The sequence below is a fragment of the Scatophagus argus genome, chromosome 2 (genome assembly GCF_020382885.2).
Source record: "Scatophagus argus isolate fScaArg1 chromosome 2, fScaArg1.pri, whole genome shotgun sequence".
NCBI lineage: Eukaryota > Metazoa > Chordata > Actinopteri > Scatophagidae > Scatophagus > Scatophagus argus.
This window is the reverse complement of record NC_058494.1, coordinates 19,338,867-19,356,329: the sequence shown is the minus strand read 5'-3', so window position 1 is coordinate 19,356,329 and position 17,463 is coordinate 19,338,867. Positions and strand designations below refer to the sequence as shown.

The 17,463-nt window shown below is 39.3% G+C and overlaps 1 protein-coding gene across 1 annotated transcript in view; it reads right to left on the bottom strand.

Annotated features, from left to right (window-relative positions):
• fam13a (family with sequence similarity 13 member A) overlaps positions 1–17,463 on the bottom strand; it is a 56,090-nt gene that overhangs the window by 27,396 nt on the left and 11,231 nt on the right. Inside the window, 5 exon segments of the mRNA XM_046416182.1 lie at positions 1,035–1,076; positions 7,291–7,523; positions 13,355–13,441; positions 14,225–14,314; positions 16,383–16,530. Coding sequence (XP_046272138.1) covers positions 1,035–1,076; positions 7,291–7,523; positions 13,355–13,441; positions 14,225–14,314; positions 16,383–16,530 — 600 coding nt within the window.

Sequence of the window (17,463 nt, the reverse complement as noted above, 5' to 3'; positions counted from 1 at the left end):
AATAACTGCTTGATCACACAAACTGTCGCCACTAAGCCCTATAAGCTCCAAGGTCAAGTCAGCAAACAACACTGAACATTGAATGGCTACGTTAAGAACCAACCTTTACCACTGAGTGAACAAACTGCTTGGTTCTGAAGGCTTTAGGTTCACATACACTGAGGTCCCGCCAGGAAAGGTAGGGTAGGGTCACTGATGACTAACAGATGATTATCAAGAAGGTGCGGTGAGTGCAATGAAACATTATCACTTGCACGTGCAAAAACATGAGGTTTACTGTATACATCGGTTAATTTTTACCCATACGACTGTATGTTTCACTTAAGCCCTAATAACAAAAAGATATACTAAATTCAGTGACAGTGAACAGATGTAGTCAGATATTATTATGGCTACAACTAAAGATGACTGTGATTATCAATTAATCTGTTATTTTTTTTTAATAATTAATTAATGGTTACTCTACAAAATGACAAGAAGTGTTGAAAAAAATGCTCATCGCGCCTTCACAGAGCGTAAGGTGACGTCTTGACGTCTCAATCTTTTGTTTTGTTCGACCAACATTGCAAAATCCGAACGTATTCAGTTCAGTGATACAAATCCTCTCATCTGAGAGCATGGAGCAAGAAGACATTTGGCATTTTATCACTGTTCTTAATTGAAAATCACTGAAACGATCAATTGATTATTAAAACACTTCCAGTTATTATTCTTCCTGCACTGTTCAGTGATCTCAACCATCATATTGAATCCTTGAATATCATTCTCAAACTAAGTATCTAACTAAGTATCTTCACCCAGACGTATCTCATGTTCACAATCTGAAACATGTGCTGCCTCTGCCACAATAACCAAACAGTGGTGGGCAAACTGTTGCATGTGCAAGCTTTCCTGCTTTCCCTCTAACTAGTGGTTCCATTGTTTCCGATGATAATACACTAAGGCAGTGCACAGCCACTTCCCCCACACCTACAGTCCAAAACAACATGTTACCCAGTTCTGCCAGCTTTCTAAAACAAACAGAGGAGGCCTACCTCATATAGAAAGGAGATATTGGTCTCTCTTCTTCTTGGGAGCTGAAATATGAACAAAAAACACATCATTAATTGTAGAATGTGTTTATGAAGTGCTATGGCACAAAAACATTAACACTCCCTCCCCTCCCACTACATGTCACTGGGGCTGAAAATAGGAGCATAAGGCTGGCTTTTGTCTGCAGAATAATAGCCATGCAGTGCTACAGATCAGTGGCTTTGTGGAACTTGTCTCTGGTAATTATTATGAACCAAGGGAGAAATGGGTGCTGGTCTAGAATATAGGCAGGCTGTTGCCACTGGATGTATGCCAGCAACACATGATGAAATTATGCAACGATAAGAGGAACTCTGTGTTGGCACTGAATGTAGAAGTTGCTTAACATTTTCATATCCTGGCACTTGGAGGCTGAAATTTCATAATCACCTAGTCTTGCTTGCCTAAGCAGAGCTGAATACTGTATTATCTCCTCTAAAGTCAAGGCAAGAAGAAAAACACTGCCACCAAATCTGAATTTTCAGTGCATGTAACAAATAAGCAAGTGTTAAATCAGTGCATACATGTTTATTGCATTTGATATGAGCCATTTATTTTAAACACAATGCAATGCAAATCAACCATATTGGCAATTATATATTTAAAAAAATCCATTAATCTGTTTAGGTAAGCCAATTAACTGCCACACTGTCATGTTTGACATGGACAAATGAATAAAACAACTGTTGATGTAATTAGTCATTAGAAAAGTCCAAACGTCTGCTATAAAAAGGCCCATATTTTCTCTGTATAAAACACAAAATGCTCACTATTCATCACCTCAAACTCCTTCTGGGACTTAATTTGGATGCTCAGATCAGGTATAGACATTTTAATATATAGACAGTTCAACTTCCGGATATTTTTCATTTACTGAATGACATTAAGTTTGTCTTTTTAGTCATTTTCAAAATAATGTCACTAATGCTTCAATACAAGCATGGAGAACATTTCACTCATCAATACAGTGAAACAATTATGTGGTTTACTCTGTTCCACCTTCTCAAGGTGATAATTTGCTGCTGGTCAGTCAAGCATGTTGTGATATCATGATGGGCTTTGGGAAACTGTGATAAGCATTTGTGACAGTTTTCAGACAACAGACCAAACATATAGAATAGTAAACAAGGAAATTATCAGCAGATTAAATGATAAAGCATTGTTATTGCCTCGGCTCTATCTTCTAAAAAATGATTATTCTAATTCTGTCCTTCATTCTAGACAGTAAATGATTTGGATGAAGCCAAAAGGAGCAAAGAATTCAACAAATCAGCAAAAATATTCTGTTTTGGTTGAATGTGTTAAGGAACAACAGACAACATCAAACTCAAACACTTTCCAACACTATTAGATACACTATAGAGACAAAAGTATTCAGGTACACCTCTTTATTATTGAATTCATGTGTGGAGTTTGAGGAAGGCCCTTTTCTATTCCAGCATTACTGTGCCCCAGTGCACTAAGCAAGGTCCATATAGACACGGTTGGATGAGTGAGGGCCCTGACTTCATCCAACACCTTCGGGATGAACTGGAACGGAGATTGCGAGCCAGGTCTATTGGTCCAACAACAGTGTCTGACCTCGGAAATCCTCTACTGTATGAATGGGCAAAAAATTGCCACAGGAACATTCCAAAATCTTGTGAAAAGCCTTCCCATAAGAGTGGAAGGTGCAATAGCTGCAAAGCTGTCTGTGTATTTACAATGCAACGTCAATAAAGTCCCTGCAGGTGTAGAGGTAAAGTGTCCCAATATTTTTGTCTATATAGTGTAGCTTTGCCTATTGTACCAATAAACAGCCTGATATTAAGCTGTAAACATGTTGAGTCTCAGATGTTCTGAAACACAAAAAACATAGTTTTTGTTGAGTGGACCAATCAGTGACTGTTTGGGTTTCTGCTGTGTTTTGGTACATGAAGTGCATTCATGTGGCTTACTGTCAGGGGCAGGCATGAAGAGGGAAAGGGAAACCACGCTGGCCCTTTGGGCAGCACTCAATAAATTCAAAACAAAGGATTTAGGTTTCAGCTCAGGCCGGAATCTAAATGGGCCAAAGTTCGCTGAACTTCAAAAGTCTTCTGAAATGACACAACGTACAGGAAATGAGTCTGTGCTCCTTAGGTGCAGGTGGAGTGCACCACAAACACTTCCAAATTCGTGTGGAGCCACATGGGTGAATACTTTGTCCCCCACACCCTTGTTCTTAACTGGTGTTACACAGTCTGGCAAGCGTATTAAAATAATGTGTGCCTCACTGCCGTCGTGAATTGCAAAAGCGGAAATCCTGCTTACCCACTACCTTACTGAGGGGATAACAAGAAGCTTTGTAGAGGTAATCGGAAAAGGTCCGATCGCTCCGAGGTGAACGGAAAACTACCAATGACAAGGTGATAAATGTGGAAATGCGCCACTTTTTCCACTTTTTTAAAATGTGTAAACAACGGTAGTCAGGCTCAGCAGATGCTGGCAACTTGAAAAGTCCTCCAGAAATGTTTGGCAGGGTCCCTTTTCTCCTGCCCTGCCCTGTCTGGCTTTTTCCAAATCCCTCTAAAGCACGCAACCATACTAGCTGTAGTGTAAATAATCAAGTTCTAAGTTCTTATAAAATCTCAGATGTGTGACTATTTTCGAGGTGCCATCACTTCTAATGCTGCAGATTACAATTGTGATTAGTTGTTTGATAACCAATTTTGCACTTTTTTTTCCTCAAAAAGTGAAGCTAGGTTCTATTGTTTTCTATTGTATTTATTTTTGTTGAGGTTCTATTCCAAAAAAAACAAAACAGGCAAATTTTCTTGCAATTTACTTCATTGCCTAATAAAAACCCAAGTGCTCCCCGTGTGTCTCAGCTCCTCTGTCTAGTCTCCAGGCCATTCAGGACCCCTGAACCATCAGCTTTTTGAAGGGTGCTGAACATTCTTTGAATATCTCAGAGCACAAATTGTGTGGTGGTCATGACATAAAGTATTTGTTGGATAAGCCTGGCTAAGCTATGCTTGTTATACGCTCATTCCAGCAGAGAAAATCAATCAACAACACAGAGAACAGCCTTGGCTCGATCATGCCTCAGGTTTTAAAATGAGGCAAAGACAGACCTGCAGTTGAATGCAGTGATTTACAGATGAAATGTAATGGCCTTCAGTTCCAGCATGCATTGTATTTAGGACTTCTACATACTAATCCTTTTCTCTTTTAATATTGGAAAATAGTGAAAAATGCCATCACAATTTCTCACAGACTAGAAGCCAAAGTAACCATTCAAAATCCAAATACCCTCAAAAAAAACCCCAAAATGCTCACATTTTGGAAGATAGAAACCAGTTACTTTTTGAAATTTTGCTTGAAAAGGTGCTTCAATGATTATCAAACATGATATTTACAGTATTAGCGGTGTGCTGCTGTTTTGACACCCAAATGGTGGGGAGTTTTAGGCCTGAAAAAATAAAGAAGGCTCTTGGATGAACTGTGAATATCTTCAAGAATAAATCACCAAAACTGATAGGCTTTGACTTGGCACTTCTAGGTATCCTGTGACCTGACTGACTAAGACTCTATTTAGATCTAAAATCTACAAATACAGGCCATTGTGTTGTTAGAGATTTGTAAGAAAAGGCATCAATATCAACCAGTTTTATCTAGCCAGCATGTTCCTGCTGTAAATATGTGCTGCAGGCTTTCAGGGAGATGGATGAGACTTCCTGACAGCCAGCCAACAATGTCATTATACCCACAAGGAACCGGCACTCACACCACACTGCAACGTTCCACACTCCCACCAATTTCCAATGGGCTTCTAAGAAATCCAGTGGTTACATCACAAGATTCAGAGAACCATGGCAACCCTACACAAAAGCCAGTATGCGTCCCCTGTGTGCAACTACGCAATGCTGACAGCAGCGTAAGTTCACATGATGCTGCTATGTTGGCTCATGTCATATGGGCGCGGTGAATGAGACCGGTGTCATGTTTCAGGTACAGGTGAGAGTACTGTGGCATACAAAATTACTGGATTAATGTATTTGATAAAGAGGAGGCAAAGTGTTATCTTAAAGATTTTACATATTTAACCGTGGTCAGCCTGAAGACTGTCATACAGGACAGAAGTCAAAATGTGGATACGCGTGTCTAATAGGAAAGGCTGAGGATGATGATTTGACTTCTCGTGGGTGCTCAAAGTCACCTGAGCGAGCAGAGTGACTCAGCACAGAGGTGCTTTATATCTAATACACATCATCAGATAAATTTTAAAAATTGCTTCTATACCACCAACAAGGGTTAGAAATATTTTCTAAATTCTTAATTTCATGACCTACAGAAATAAAAACAAATGAAAAGTAAAATCATCTGCAAACAGAACATGTTAATTAATATATAAAATGTCGAACAAAAGTAGTTCCACCATTTTGTCATTCTTCACAGGTTTAATTCGGTTGTAGTCCAACTGGCTGTGCTGCTGTATGTGCCGCATTATGCTGACAGATATGTCTGACACATTCCTATGGAAAGTGAGAGCAAGCTGACAAGCTGGCATGAAAGCAGCTACAGATATAAAAACACAAGTGGACGCACTCATGGAAAATTATCATACATTTGCTGAGTCGAAATCACAGCTACTTAAAAGTAATTTTTGAAGTAGCTTTTTATTTTTTACACAAACTCAGAAACGTTAGCTATCTTTCACAGTATTCACACACATGCTTCGTCTTTGAACATTTGATACCTCAAACACTTATAGTGAGTATCAAAAGTAGTTCTGAATTAAAGATGGTATAATCATTTTAGACTTCAGTCTGCAGGTGTCTATTGGAAAATACCAATGAGTTCAGTTTGCTGACGCACTTTACTTGGGTGCCCCATCACGTTGTGTGTATATCAGTCACCCAATGCGACCTGACAAGGAGAATTTAAGGGTGTGGGGGAAATCTGCCAGGAGATTTACTGATACCCTGACATGGTGAGGAAAGCTCTTACCACCTTGGGGGTATTATATTTGCCATTTAATGCAGTCAAGAACATCTGTTAAGATTAAAAGCCTTGTTCTATTAACGATTGGCCTTGGTGATTTAGGTTTTTTTTTTAAAAAAAACAATTTAGTACTTGAATTTTCAAGGATGACAAAAGTAATTTTTATCACCAAATACACTGAAAATGTACAACGTATATGAGATATAAATATAGTCCACAAACCCTGTTATATAAATGATATTTCTTTCATATGATTTTTTAAAAATGCTTGTAAGTAGGTGTAGTGAGATTTGTAATTCAGTATACAGGTATGTGTGAGAGCACACAACTGTATGCGTTTCATACTACACTTCTATTGAATGTGTTAATGGATCTGGTGCCGACAGGGTTTAAAACTTTGATTAATGTCATACTAAAGGTTGCTGGGTGTGTTCAGTACATCAGAGTAAAAGCCAAAGCAGCATCATCATTTCTCGTCTTAGTACTTCAACATCCCACACATGACAAGTATTACTTTACTCCGCATTATATTTTGTAGTTTTTTCACTGAGGTAAATTATACTTAAGGTACGTTGTTACCGAAGCAGTGAGACATAATGAGAAAAATCACACAAATGAAAACATACAAACGGATAAACTGGATTTGGAGGATGTGAGACGAGGTCTTAAACAACACAGTATTGAAATTTTGAGCTGAGCACTGCAGATGTGATCACAGTCAAGGTTAATGCTAGTCTAAGCCCTTGGTCAAAGCAGCAAGAGCCCCAACAACAGACACAGCTGTAGCCTTGCTATTCCAGGACTGAGGACACTCAACACCAAGTGGGTCCAGTTTCAGCTTCTTATAATAGGCTTGTTTGCATGCCAAAAGCACATTGCCACGAGGCTTGGGCTTTAGATCCCTGATCTCTCTCAGACACTCAGGATTCTTCACTCTCACCCTCCACTGATAGCACATCGTCTATGCACACAGTGGTCATTACTTAGTTACTTCTGTTAGAATCCCCCGAGTTTTCCACATTGAAACAGGACATCACAAGATATTATATAATATTTTTTTAAGTAATGGTTTTGTTACGTTTTTGGCAGTGAAGTTTCGTTTTGTGTTACATGACTTTCCTGAACACGTACCATTGATCAACCCTCTTAAACTTTATTCTGAAAAAAAATAATTTGAGCAAAGTTATTATTATCCCAAGCCTGCAACTTGTAAGAAACATCATTTTGCATTGGTCATTTTTTAGACACACTGACCTGTTGAGGGTCTCCATGCTGCCAGTGGGGCTGAGCTGTAAGTCAGTGTCCGGGGTATCTTGGCGAGCTAGTGGAATGGGAGTTGTCTCCATCACCTCAAGACTGGGGCTCCTGAACTCAGAGGTTAGAGGCAAAAGTATTGGTATGGACAGAGGCCTTACATGGGGCGACCCAGCAGAGCGGCACGGCTGAGGAATGACTTGAATCATGCTGTCATGCTTCCCTTTCCTCACCTGTTTTACAGAGAGAGAGTGAAAGAAAGAAAGAGAAAGAGAGAGAGAGAGAGATGTCAACAACAGGTGAGTCTCCTGACAGGAAACATAAGACAGCATGGGACGTAAATGATACTCGGCTGCTAACATTTCTGCACCATCAAGCTCATCATACAACCACACACACAGAGCAACACACCTTGAACCTTTACTCAGGATACGGTAACACATGCATTTGAAGACTGTCTGAGGTGAAGCAGAAAGCAATAAAAGCACTATAAAAGAGGCGAGGGGAGAAAAGAGGTTAGCTCATAAAACTGTAAGGTTAGACTGATGTTTGTCTTACCGTGCTGACCCTTAGTGGGTGTAAACAGCGTGAGCCGCCGACTGTAGTGTAGGAGAAGAATCTTAATCTAACCACAGCCACATTGTGAAAAGAGCCCTTCTGCATTTTTTACTGCGTTTGAACCAAGGAAGCCTGAGAGAAGTGTTAAAGAATGCGTCAAAGATCTTTCGCTTACTATATATATATGTATATGTATATATACATATATATATATATGGAGAGGACTGCTGTGGCTGCTCATGAACACTGAGGCCAGAGAGTTGGCTGGCTGTGGTAAACAGTGTATGAAATGGTTCTGACGCCAGCAGCTTAAGTATTGATAATGGTCAAAAACAACCAATGCTAAAAGAGGCCAGGATCTAGATAAATGTCTACTGGTTGAATTAAAAGGCTTACTTTTTCCTCTTTACACCAATTATCAGCAGAACATTTCCATTTGGGGCTTAACGTAATGGGTTGTTCTATAATCTATGGATGCTGCCTCCATTTAGTCACTGGTGCACTTAATGGGTGAATCTTTGGGAACATATTAGCTCCACAAGCTTCTTTAGCTAGACCTGCTATGGATTTTGTCCCTCAGGGCTTTGTGATTGATTTATCTAAATTAGTCATTCACAGAAAAACACAGAGGGGAGAAGAGAAAACAAATGGGGACACTTAGTTGATTTTGTCAGGAAGGAAGTTCCTAAGTCCAGACACAAAACAGATTCATCATAATGAACTTCAGCAGTATTGGTGAGAGGGTGCTGTCATCTTGTCTGGTTTATGTTGTTAATTTTCTCTGATTAAGTGCTTTAGCCAGTGTTGTTTTTGTATTCGCTTTATACCAATTAAAACTTTATCAAACAAATTTAATTGAGTGGTACTTTACAGTCAATACTTTATAGTCAATCTGCAACATACCAATTTCGCATTCCTTTAAAAATAAATTGGACATTAAATCATTATTAAAAAGAAATTATCATTCATAATATTACAATTATTACTGTTATTAACTCTATTCCACGTAATGTGTCAAATGGCAACATCCAAAAAAATTCCGAACACTTGTTTCAATCTTGCGATATGCTCCTCATCTAAATTTATGTTTTTGTTTTCTGTCTGTGCAATGTAGTTGGCAAGTTAGAGAACAGATCATTTTAGTTCACTATATCATGCATAATAATTTTCATTAGACACACCACAAAATAATAGCAAAGATATAATGGTATTGTGTGATTATATACTAGTGATCGTTTCCAGATGCTGTCATGGAAACTCAGGCAGCCAATGCTAAAAATGCAGGTTGTTTTCAATAACGTTAACCACTGACCCGTCATGCCGCCTCCATTCCTGGTTCTCAGTTTCTGTCTATGCATTAAAAAGAGCCCAAATGGAGGAACAACAAGTAGGCAATAAATAGGCCAGATGGCAAAGAAGCCTGACAGACCAAAACGAGGATATGACCTGGTTTCTAAATCATGGATTAACTGATAGTTTGTTTGTGAAACAAACTTCAGTAATCTTCTACAATGAAGAGGCAGTTGTAGCTGGACTCTATTAACTGATCTCTATTCACTGACTGGTGACAGCTCATTTCTCAGTTTTCAGAAGTGTCTTTGCGATCTGATCCATACCTGTTCTTGCTCGCAGAACCACCACAACTACTTTCACAGGACTTTTGAAAATAGTGGTTGTTAGTATAAACACCTCTATTATAAAGATAAAAGCTTATATTTGCATATTTCAAAAAACTGTTCAGATGTTTAGTTTTGTTTAGTTTTTTTGGGGGGGCACTTCCATAGCAACAGAAGGCTTTCTTGCAATGCTGTATTACCGGTAATTCAAAAACAATGAATTAGCAATACTCCATATCATCCCTATTATTTTTGCCCAAAGCTCATGTGTGAACATCTCTGTGTGTTCAACAAAACACAAGTTCCCCTTTGCTTTTTAACGACAGGCATAAATAAGTTAATACAAACATGTTTAGGGCTCTCTAACTGAAGTAAGCGTGGGTGTGTTTGTTTGAGTGCTTTTCTCTAAACCTGACCTGAGGCTGATAAATACTCCATAATTTAATGACTCATAAATACCTCTGCCCCACAGTGCCACAGTACCAAACTTATAGTGTAGCTCTAGTTGTGATGTAAGAGTGTCAATCAGAGTTAAACCTGTGTTGAGTCTGGCCTTGAGAGTGAGACCGATTTTATGGAAGAGGGTCTACAGCAGTGTTTAAGAAATGCAGCTATAAAAGTTAATATTAATAGTGTTGACGAATCACCTGATAAACCATTAAGGAGGTCAAGCCTTTTAGAGCTTTATTTTCAGAATTTTCAGAATGAGCAGTTGGATGTTTTAAGTTAATGGGTTTAGCGTCACAAAAGCTCCAAAACAACAGACCCTTGGTACTGTCGTAATAATAGTTTACTGCTGTCGGCTTCTGTTCTGAAACCTTCAGTGGGATTCAGCTGAACGTTCTAGTAGCTAGTAGCAACCACTGCTGCCACAGCTCTGTAGCTGCCTAAGTACAGTGGCTTGCGAAACTATTTGGCCCCCTTGAACTTTGTGACCTTTTTCCACATTTCAGGCTTCAAACATAAAGATATAAAACTGTAATTTCTTGTGAAGAATCAACAACAAGTGGGACACAATCATGAAGTGGAACACACTTTATTGGATATTTTAAACTTTTTTAACAAATAAAAAAACGAAAAATTGGGCGTGCAAAATTATTCAGCCCCTTTACTTTCAGTGCAGCAAACTCTGTCCAGAAGTTCAGTGAGGATCTCTGAATGATTCAATGTTGACCTAAATGACTAACGATGGTAAATGGAATCCACCTGTGTGTAATCAAGTCTCTGTATAAATGCACCTGCACTGTGATAGTCTCAGAGGTCTGTTTAAAGCGCAGAGAGCATCATGAAGAACAAGGAACACACCAGACAGGTCCGAGATACTGTTGTGGAGAAGTTTAAAGCTGGATTTGGATACAAAAGATTTCCCAGGCTTTAAACATCCCAAGGAGCACTGTGCAAGCAATAATATTGAAATGGAAGGAGTATCAGACCACTGCAAATCTACCAAGATCTGGCCGTCCCCCTAAACTTTCAGCTCATACAAGGAGAAGACTGATCAGAGATGCAGCCAAGAGGCCCATGATCACTCTGGATGAACTGCAGAGGTCTACAGCTGAGGTGGGAGAATCTGTCCATAGGACAACAATCAGTCGTATACTGCACAAATCTGGCCTTTATGGAAGAGTGGCAAGAAGGAAGCCATTTCTTAAAGATATCCATAAAAAGTGTCGTTTAAAGTTTGCCACAAGCCACCTGGGAGACACACCAAACATGTGGAAGAAGGTGCTCTGGTCAGATGAGACCAAAATCGAACTTTTTGGCAACAATGCAAGACGTTATGTTTGGCGTAAAAGCAGCACAGCTCATCACCCTCAACACACCATCCCCACTGTCAAACATGGTGGTGGCAGCATCATGGTTTGGGCCTGCTTTTCTTCAGCAGGGACAGGGAAGATGGTTAAAATTGATGGGAAGATGGATGGAGCCAAATACAGGACCATTCTGGAAGAAAACCTGATGGAGTCCGCAAAAGACCTGAGACTGGGACGGAGATTTGTCTTCCAACAAGACAATGATCCAAAACATAAAGCAAAAGCTACAATGGAATGGTTCACCAAAAAACATATCAAGGTGTTAGAATGGCCAAGTCAAAGTCCAGACCTCAATCCAATTGAGAATCTGTGGAAAGAACTGAAAACTGCTGTTCACAAACGCTCTCCATCCAACCTCACTGAGCTCGAGCTGTTTTGCAAGGAGGAATGGGCAAAAATATCAGTTTCTCGATGTGCAAAACTGATAGAGACATACCCCAAGCGACTTGCAGCTGTAATCGCAGCAAAAGGTGGCGCTACAAAGTATTAACTCAATGGGGCTGAATGATTTTGCACACCCAATTTTTCATTTTTTATTTGTTAAAAAAGTTAAAAATATCCAATAAATTTTGTTCCACTTCATGATTGTGTCCCACTTGTTGTTGTTTCTTCACAAAAAATTACAGTTTTATATCTTTATGTTTGAAGCCTGAAATGTGTCAAAAGGTCACAAAGTTCAAGGGGGCCAAATAGTTTCGCAAGCCACTGTAACACTGTTGCATCCACCTTTCTGTCAGATCTCTGTCCGAGCAAACATTGACAACTTTTATCTACTCCCCTGGATGTGCTTGTTGAAGCATTTTGTGATTGTTAAATTGTGCTAATGCAACATTCTGTGCTCTGTTGATTTACTGTTGGGCAAACTGGTAAGTATTTATTCTTTTTCTTTAGGACACTTTGTTTGCTAACAAGGTGAAGTAACGGGATTAACTTCCTGTGACAACGTTAATCTTTCAGTGGTGATACTGCGTTTTCCTGACAAGAAGCACAGTAATCTGACAGCAGTTACTGTCAGTGAATGCAGTTTCCTTGTTACTGCGCTGATTCATTTTTACAATACCTATCCCCTAATTCTCGTTAAATGAAGCTCATTCTTTTCCAGTTTGTAATCACTATCATTGAATTTGTTGTCCAGTGCTGTTTTCAAAGTTTCACAACTGCCCCCAATAAAAATCTCAAAGGCAACATGCTGTTATCAAACTTTACTGGAAGTTGCATATAGATTGCTGCAAAGCTTCTCAGCTTTAAGCTTCAAGTAACTTCAAACATTCTTAAGCTTAAATTACATTACAGCTTTCCTAAAAGCAGAATGGTTTTCACTGACTACTGAGAGAAGTAAACATCCTTCATCAGCAGATGTTTATACCCTCCTGGGTTTATCTTCTTGTCAGCCAGCATTTCTTTTATCCCTATGGTGACACTAGTCTTAAGATCATTCCGTATAACTACCACAAAAGATATGGAAATAATAATTTCTGCCTGCCTTTGTTGTAAAAATGAAGCCACCCTCACGGAAATGGATCATCATTATTTTAAGTACAAATATGAATGGATGTGCACTTAACTTTACATGTGCTAACTTTAAAACTGAGCTTATTTCATGATGTACAGTAGCTCTTGACAAAACAAAATGTACAATGTTCAACTTCTACCAGCAAACAGGAAATTTCTTAGCATTGATTGTAATCAAATGCATGACCAAATGTAGCTCTTGTGGCAGAGTTCATTCGCGCACACGCACACACACACACACACACCCACACCACAACACACTTAAGGGAGCATACCACAGCCCATGTTTGTCTCTCACAGCAAATAAGCGTGCTGTTGTTTCCTGCAGCAGATTGCCTTTATCAAATCACATCATGTGACCAAGCAGTGAGGCCACAGGCAACAGAGGCTGTCTGAAAGATGGCCTTAGGCTAATCAGCACCAAGGCATTACAGCAGATAAGAAAGTAGGCAGCATTTATAGGAAAGTGAGAAATGGACCACATTAACCATTAGACCAAGCCCCTTAAACGAGAACAATTAATCACAGTAATTAATGAAAGTAATAAAATGATGTTTTCTGTACCTTCCTTTTCTTCGGCCTCGCCTGTGGAGTGTTAGTGGGGGATTTGTTCAGAAGGTCTGCTTTTTGTGATGAGTTTTTTGTTCCAGCCTTGAAAAAAGGATGGAGTATTATTTGTACAACAGTACACAGACAGTTAACCACAAAAGAATGAATTCCCTGTGGCGGTTAAGGGCATTTTAAACAATCCTGGACAACCGTGAGTTAATCTGACATGTTACAGTGGCAGCTCCTGGGAAAAAATGAAATCATGATGTTTTACTATTGCTAAATTTTTTACCATGAATTAAGTACAAAAATAAAACTAAAAATCCTCCTCCAGTGCACATGATATTTTGTCAGTTCAGTCTGAGGATAGACTAGCCCATCTGACAATGTTAGCAAGTTTGAGAAAATTCTACTCCAAACAGTGCTAGCTGTAAAGACCCCTATCCTGACAACAAATGATAGTTTATCAATTATGTCAGCTCACTATTAAAAAGGTCGTCATCTATTCACACTGAGTGACCTGATTACAATTCCAGGCGGGTCACAATAGTCAGCTGACAATGATAACATCTTTAAAAGCTCACAGAAACCTGCAGAGACGCACTGAGAATTGGCTTTGACGTTAGAAAACAGCTTTTCCAAAACATGCCCATGTTATGTTAATCACGTCACACAGATCACATGGTTGGTGTTAAAAAGGACTATGTAAGGGAATTTGAAGGGCTCGAGAAAGGTCTGACCTGGGAATGTCACGCATACATAAACAACAACACTGCGTTTCACAGCAGACACACTCATATAAAGATTTCTGTAACAGTTACACTGGGGAGAACTGATGCATAAACAAAGATGTATACATGCATGAATGCTGCTGTAAAGCCTTACATGAAGCTTTGTCCTGGGAACTGGCGTTGGTGTCTTTGCACTGGGCTGGCTGTGTGACTTGTTTGTGTCTGCGTCCGTCACGTGCGCCTCCTGGGACCACAAAGAGGACAAAAGAAAATGGTCACATTTGTAATGCACTGTCGTACATAGGGCAGGGTAACAAAAGGAGCAACAAATCATGCTTAACAGAGGCCAGGAAGCTTTGATCTCCAGCTTCTCATTGTTGTAACTGCAGCCAAGAAACACGTTTTTTACAATCAGGGAGTCGTTTTAGAAAAATTCCTGGGGATTTGTGTTCTACTTTTGCTATTCTTCTGTGAGCCTTGCCAACAGGGTACAGAATAGATTTTAATGAGCTGACAGTCTGCATCCTCAAACACATATCTCTCACATAAACACTTTCATGCACGCCTCCTGCTCATCAGCATTTCGTGACTGAAGGAAAAGGCAACACCGGTGATCATATGTGCTGCTGTGTTAGTGTTTATGTGCATATGTGCATGTTTATGCGAAAGACAATCTCATTCTGACTGAGGGGTTTCCCATAGGTCAGCAGGGTCTCATGTGGCAGCCCCCTTACAGGCACTGACCACACAGCACAGGTATTTGTGAGATGGAGAATGTTATTGCTAAAACCGACATCAAAGTGTTTCCGGACTGAATTCTATTGTCACTATGAATGTGGACCTTTGGATTTCACGAGCTAAGTCTGCATGTGATCACTTAATTTCTTATATTATTAAAATCTTCAGCACTTTTATTTTGCACAGTAAGCAGAGTGTCACATGGGAACCAGAAACCATATTTGATGATGTTAAAAATGGTTAGAGAGGTGCCCTGAGAAGAGAGATGAGAGGTCAAACCCACGGGGAGTTAGATCCCAGCGGTCATTCCCTGGTCACCCCACCATGGCATCAAATGGCTCATGTCGTGTTTCAATAACACAGTCATCAATCAACAAAGGAGACGTTTGCTATAGACTCTGGTGAAGGATGTCATTTCAAAAGTGGAAATCCAGCCAAAGTTTTGCAATTCCGCTCATGATATGACATCAATACTACAGCTGTTGCAGAGGTAAATATTCCTCTCATGTCACCGACTGCACTGGAACAAACTCAATTTATTGGGATTTTATCCTACACTATGTTATTGCAATTTTAATAAAATAAAATTTCATTTTGATTCTGAAAGATATCAATATGCCACTGACGTGGTCAGTGTGTCTCCTGAAATGTCATGTCTACCAAGTCAAATGTTTCTTTATAAAAAACAATCATCTGATGAAAATGTTAACCGTTCCATCTAAGATCTTACTAACAGTTTCAAATGGCTCTTATACTATTTGTAATATTTATGTTATTTTTAACATTAAACCGTGCTCAGTTTGTGTTTTCTTACTTTTAGACTAGTCGACAAGACTTTTAATTTCCATCCCCAGCATAATTATTCTATGCCCCATCTGTCTTGAGTTTGCTTGAGGTCTCTTCATGCTAAATAACCCATTGGGTTATCTGAAAAATGTACTTTTAGCTTAACATACATTTTCCAATAAAAATAAAATGTTTCAAAAATAATTTTTCAAAACCTTTCTTTGATATTTAGTGTCAAGTCAACATTTTCTGGAAAATTGGGAACTTGGTCTTCGTCCTCAGCATTTATCTATACTTTGGCAATTAAAAACAATACAAATCTATTAAAGATTATTAAAAATGACAGTTTGCTGTACTGTGCTTGGTTTGCTAGTCACAGTTTCTTCAGATAGATACAAATGCAGCAACAAGATGCCGCCAGGAAAAGCAGCAGACCAAACAAACCAGCTAATCAATAAAGACGTCAGCCATCGAAGCAGCAAATATAAATCAACAAGCAGAGACTCAAAACAGCCACCTGTGGAGGAGTCGTTCATGCAAGGCTGTGATATAAGATCGATAGCTAAATCAATTTTAGCTTGACATTATGTAAGCCTGTATTTATAGAGCATCACGCCTTCAAGTCAATGGGCAGGGGGTGAGGTCACAGGACAGGGAGGAACTCATGCTGTTTAAAGTGCATGGGCACAACATTTGACTCACAGCTAGTTGTCTGACCAGTTGCACTACACTATACTGACCACCACCACAGATCTATTACATATAAACAATGGCATCTGGTGTTCTACCTTGACAATAATAAGGGTGGGATGTTCCTCTACGCAGCCTTCTCCATCTCTGTCAGTCTCAAATATATTACTGTAGTTCTGGATGAGCTTGACCATGATCTTGTTACAGATATTTTGGTCCTTCATTGCTTCGAAACCCGGAACCACACTGGAAAAAAAGGGAGAAGAGATGAAAGATTAAAAAAAATTAAAGAAAACAACTGAGATTTCATTAAATTAACACAAAAAATAAAACAGTAAAATGTCCTTCTGATTTTCATTTTCCTCTTTCACTTTGCAGCACTGAACTAATTCAACAATGATTATGAAACTGAAATTTAAAGTTAACCATCAGCTAGTCGACCTGATTAACAAAACACTTGCCCTAGTAAGTAAAACATCTGATGCCCCTGAACAGCTGTGCGGGATGTACACTGAGCTGTAGGCCTAACTGAAGACCTAATTATAGAACCTCATCGCACACACGAGTACATCCTCAGATGAAGAGAACAGGTTGTACAGTACGAAACAGTATCCAGTAGGGCTTCTTCTTCTCGGATCTGTCCAGTGAGACCTGATCTTTTTAATAGGCAGGGTTTCCCAGCCTGAATATCCCAGTTTATGACTGGAGATGCCCACCAGTCACCAGTTTCTAGAACTGTCAATGTAGGTCAAAATGAATGAGTATGATTTGAAACTCCCTGCCCAGTAATCCCATCATAAATACACTAGTGAGGATAGAGGTACTTAGTTCAGCAGCTGCGGGAAAGCATATGAAGCACTGATTATGAACATGGCTATAAGGTCTGAAAACATATCAACATCAAACGTTCTTTATATGTCATATGACATTTACTTCGACTTGTTCGCCAGATTAGCAGGTGACCTTTTGTTAATGTAATATAATGTCAGACTTTGAAGAGTCAAACATCCGGTTGCTGAGGTTTGCAGAAATCAAAAGTTGGTTTTGCTTAAATGAGACATTTATGAAAAATGTGATGCAATACTGCTGTCACAAGCAGACTTTTCCACTGATATGACTTTATCTTCACTAAATAAGCTAGAGCACCACCTGCTGGCCACATATTTAGACAGAATTCAG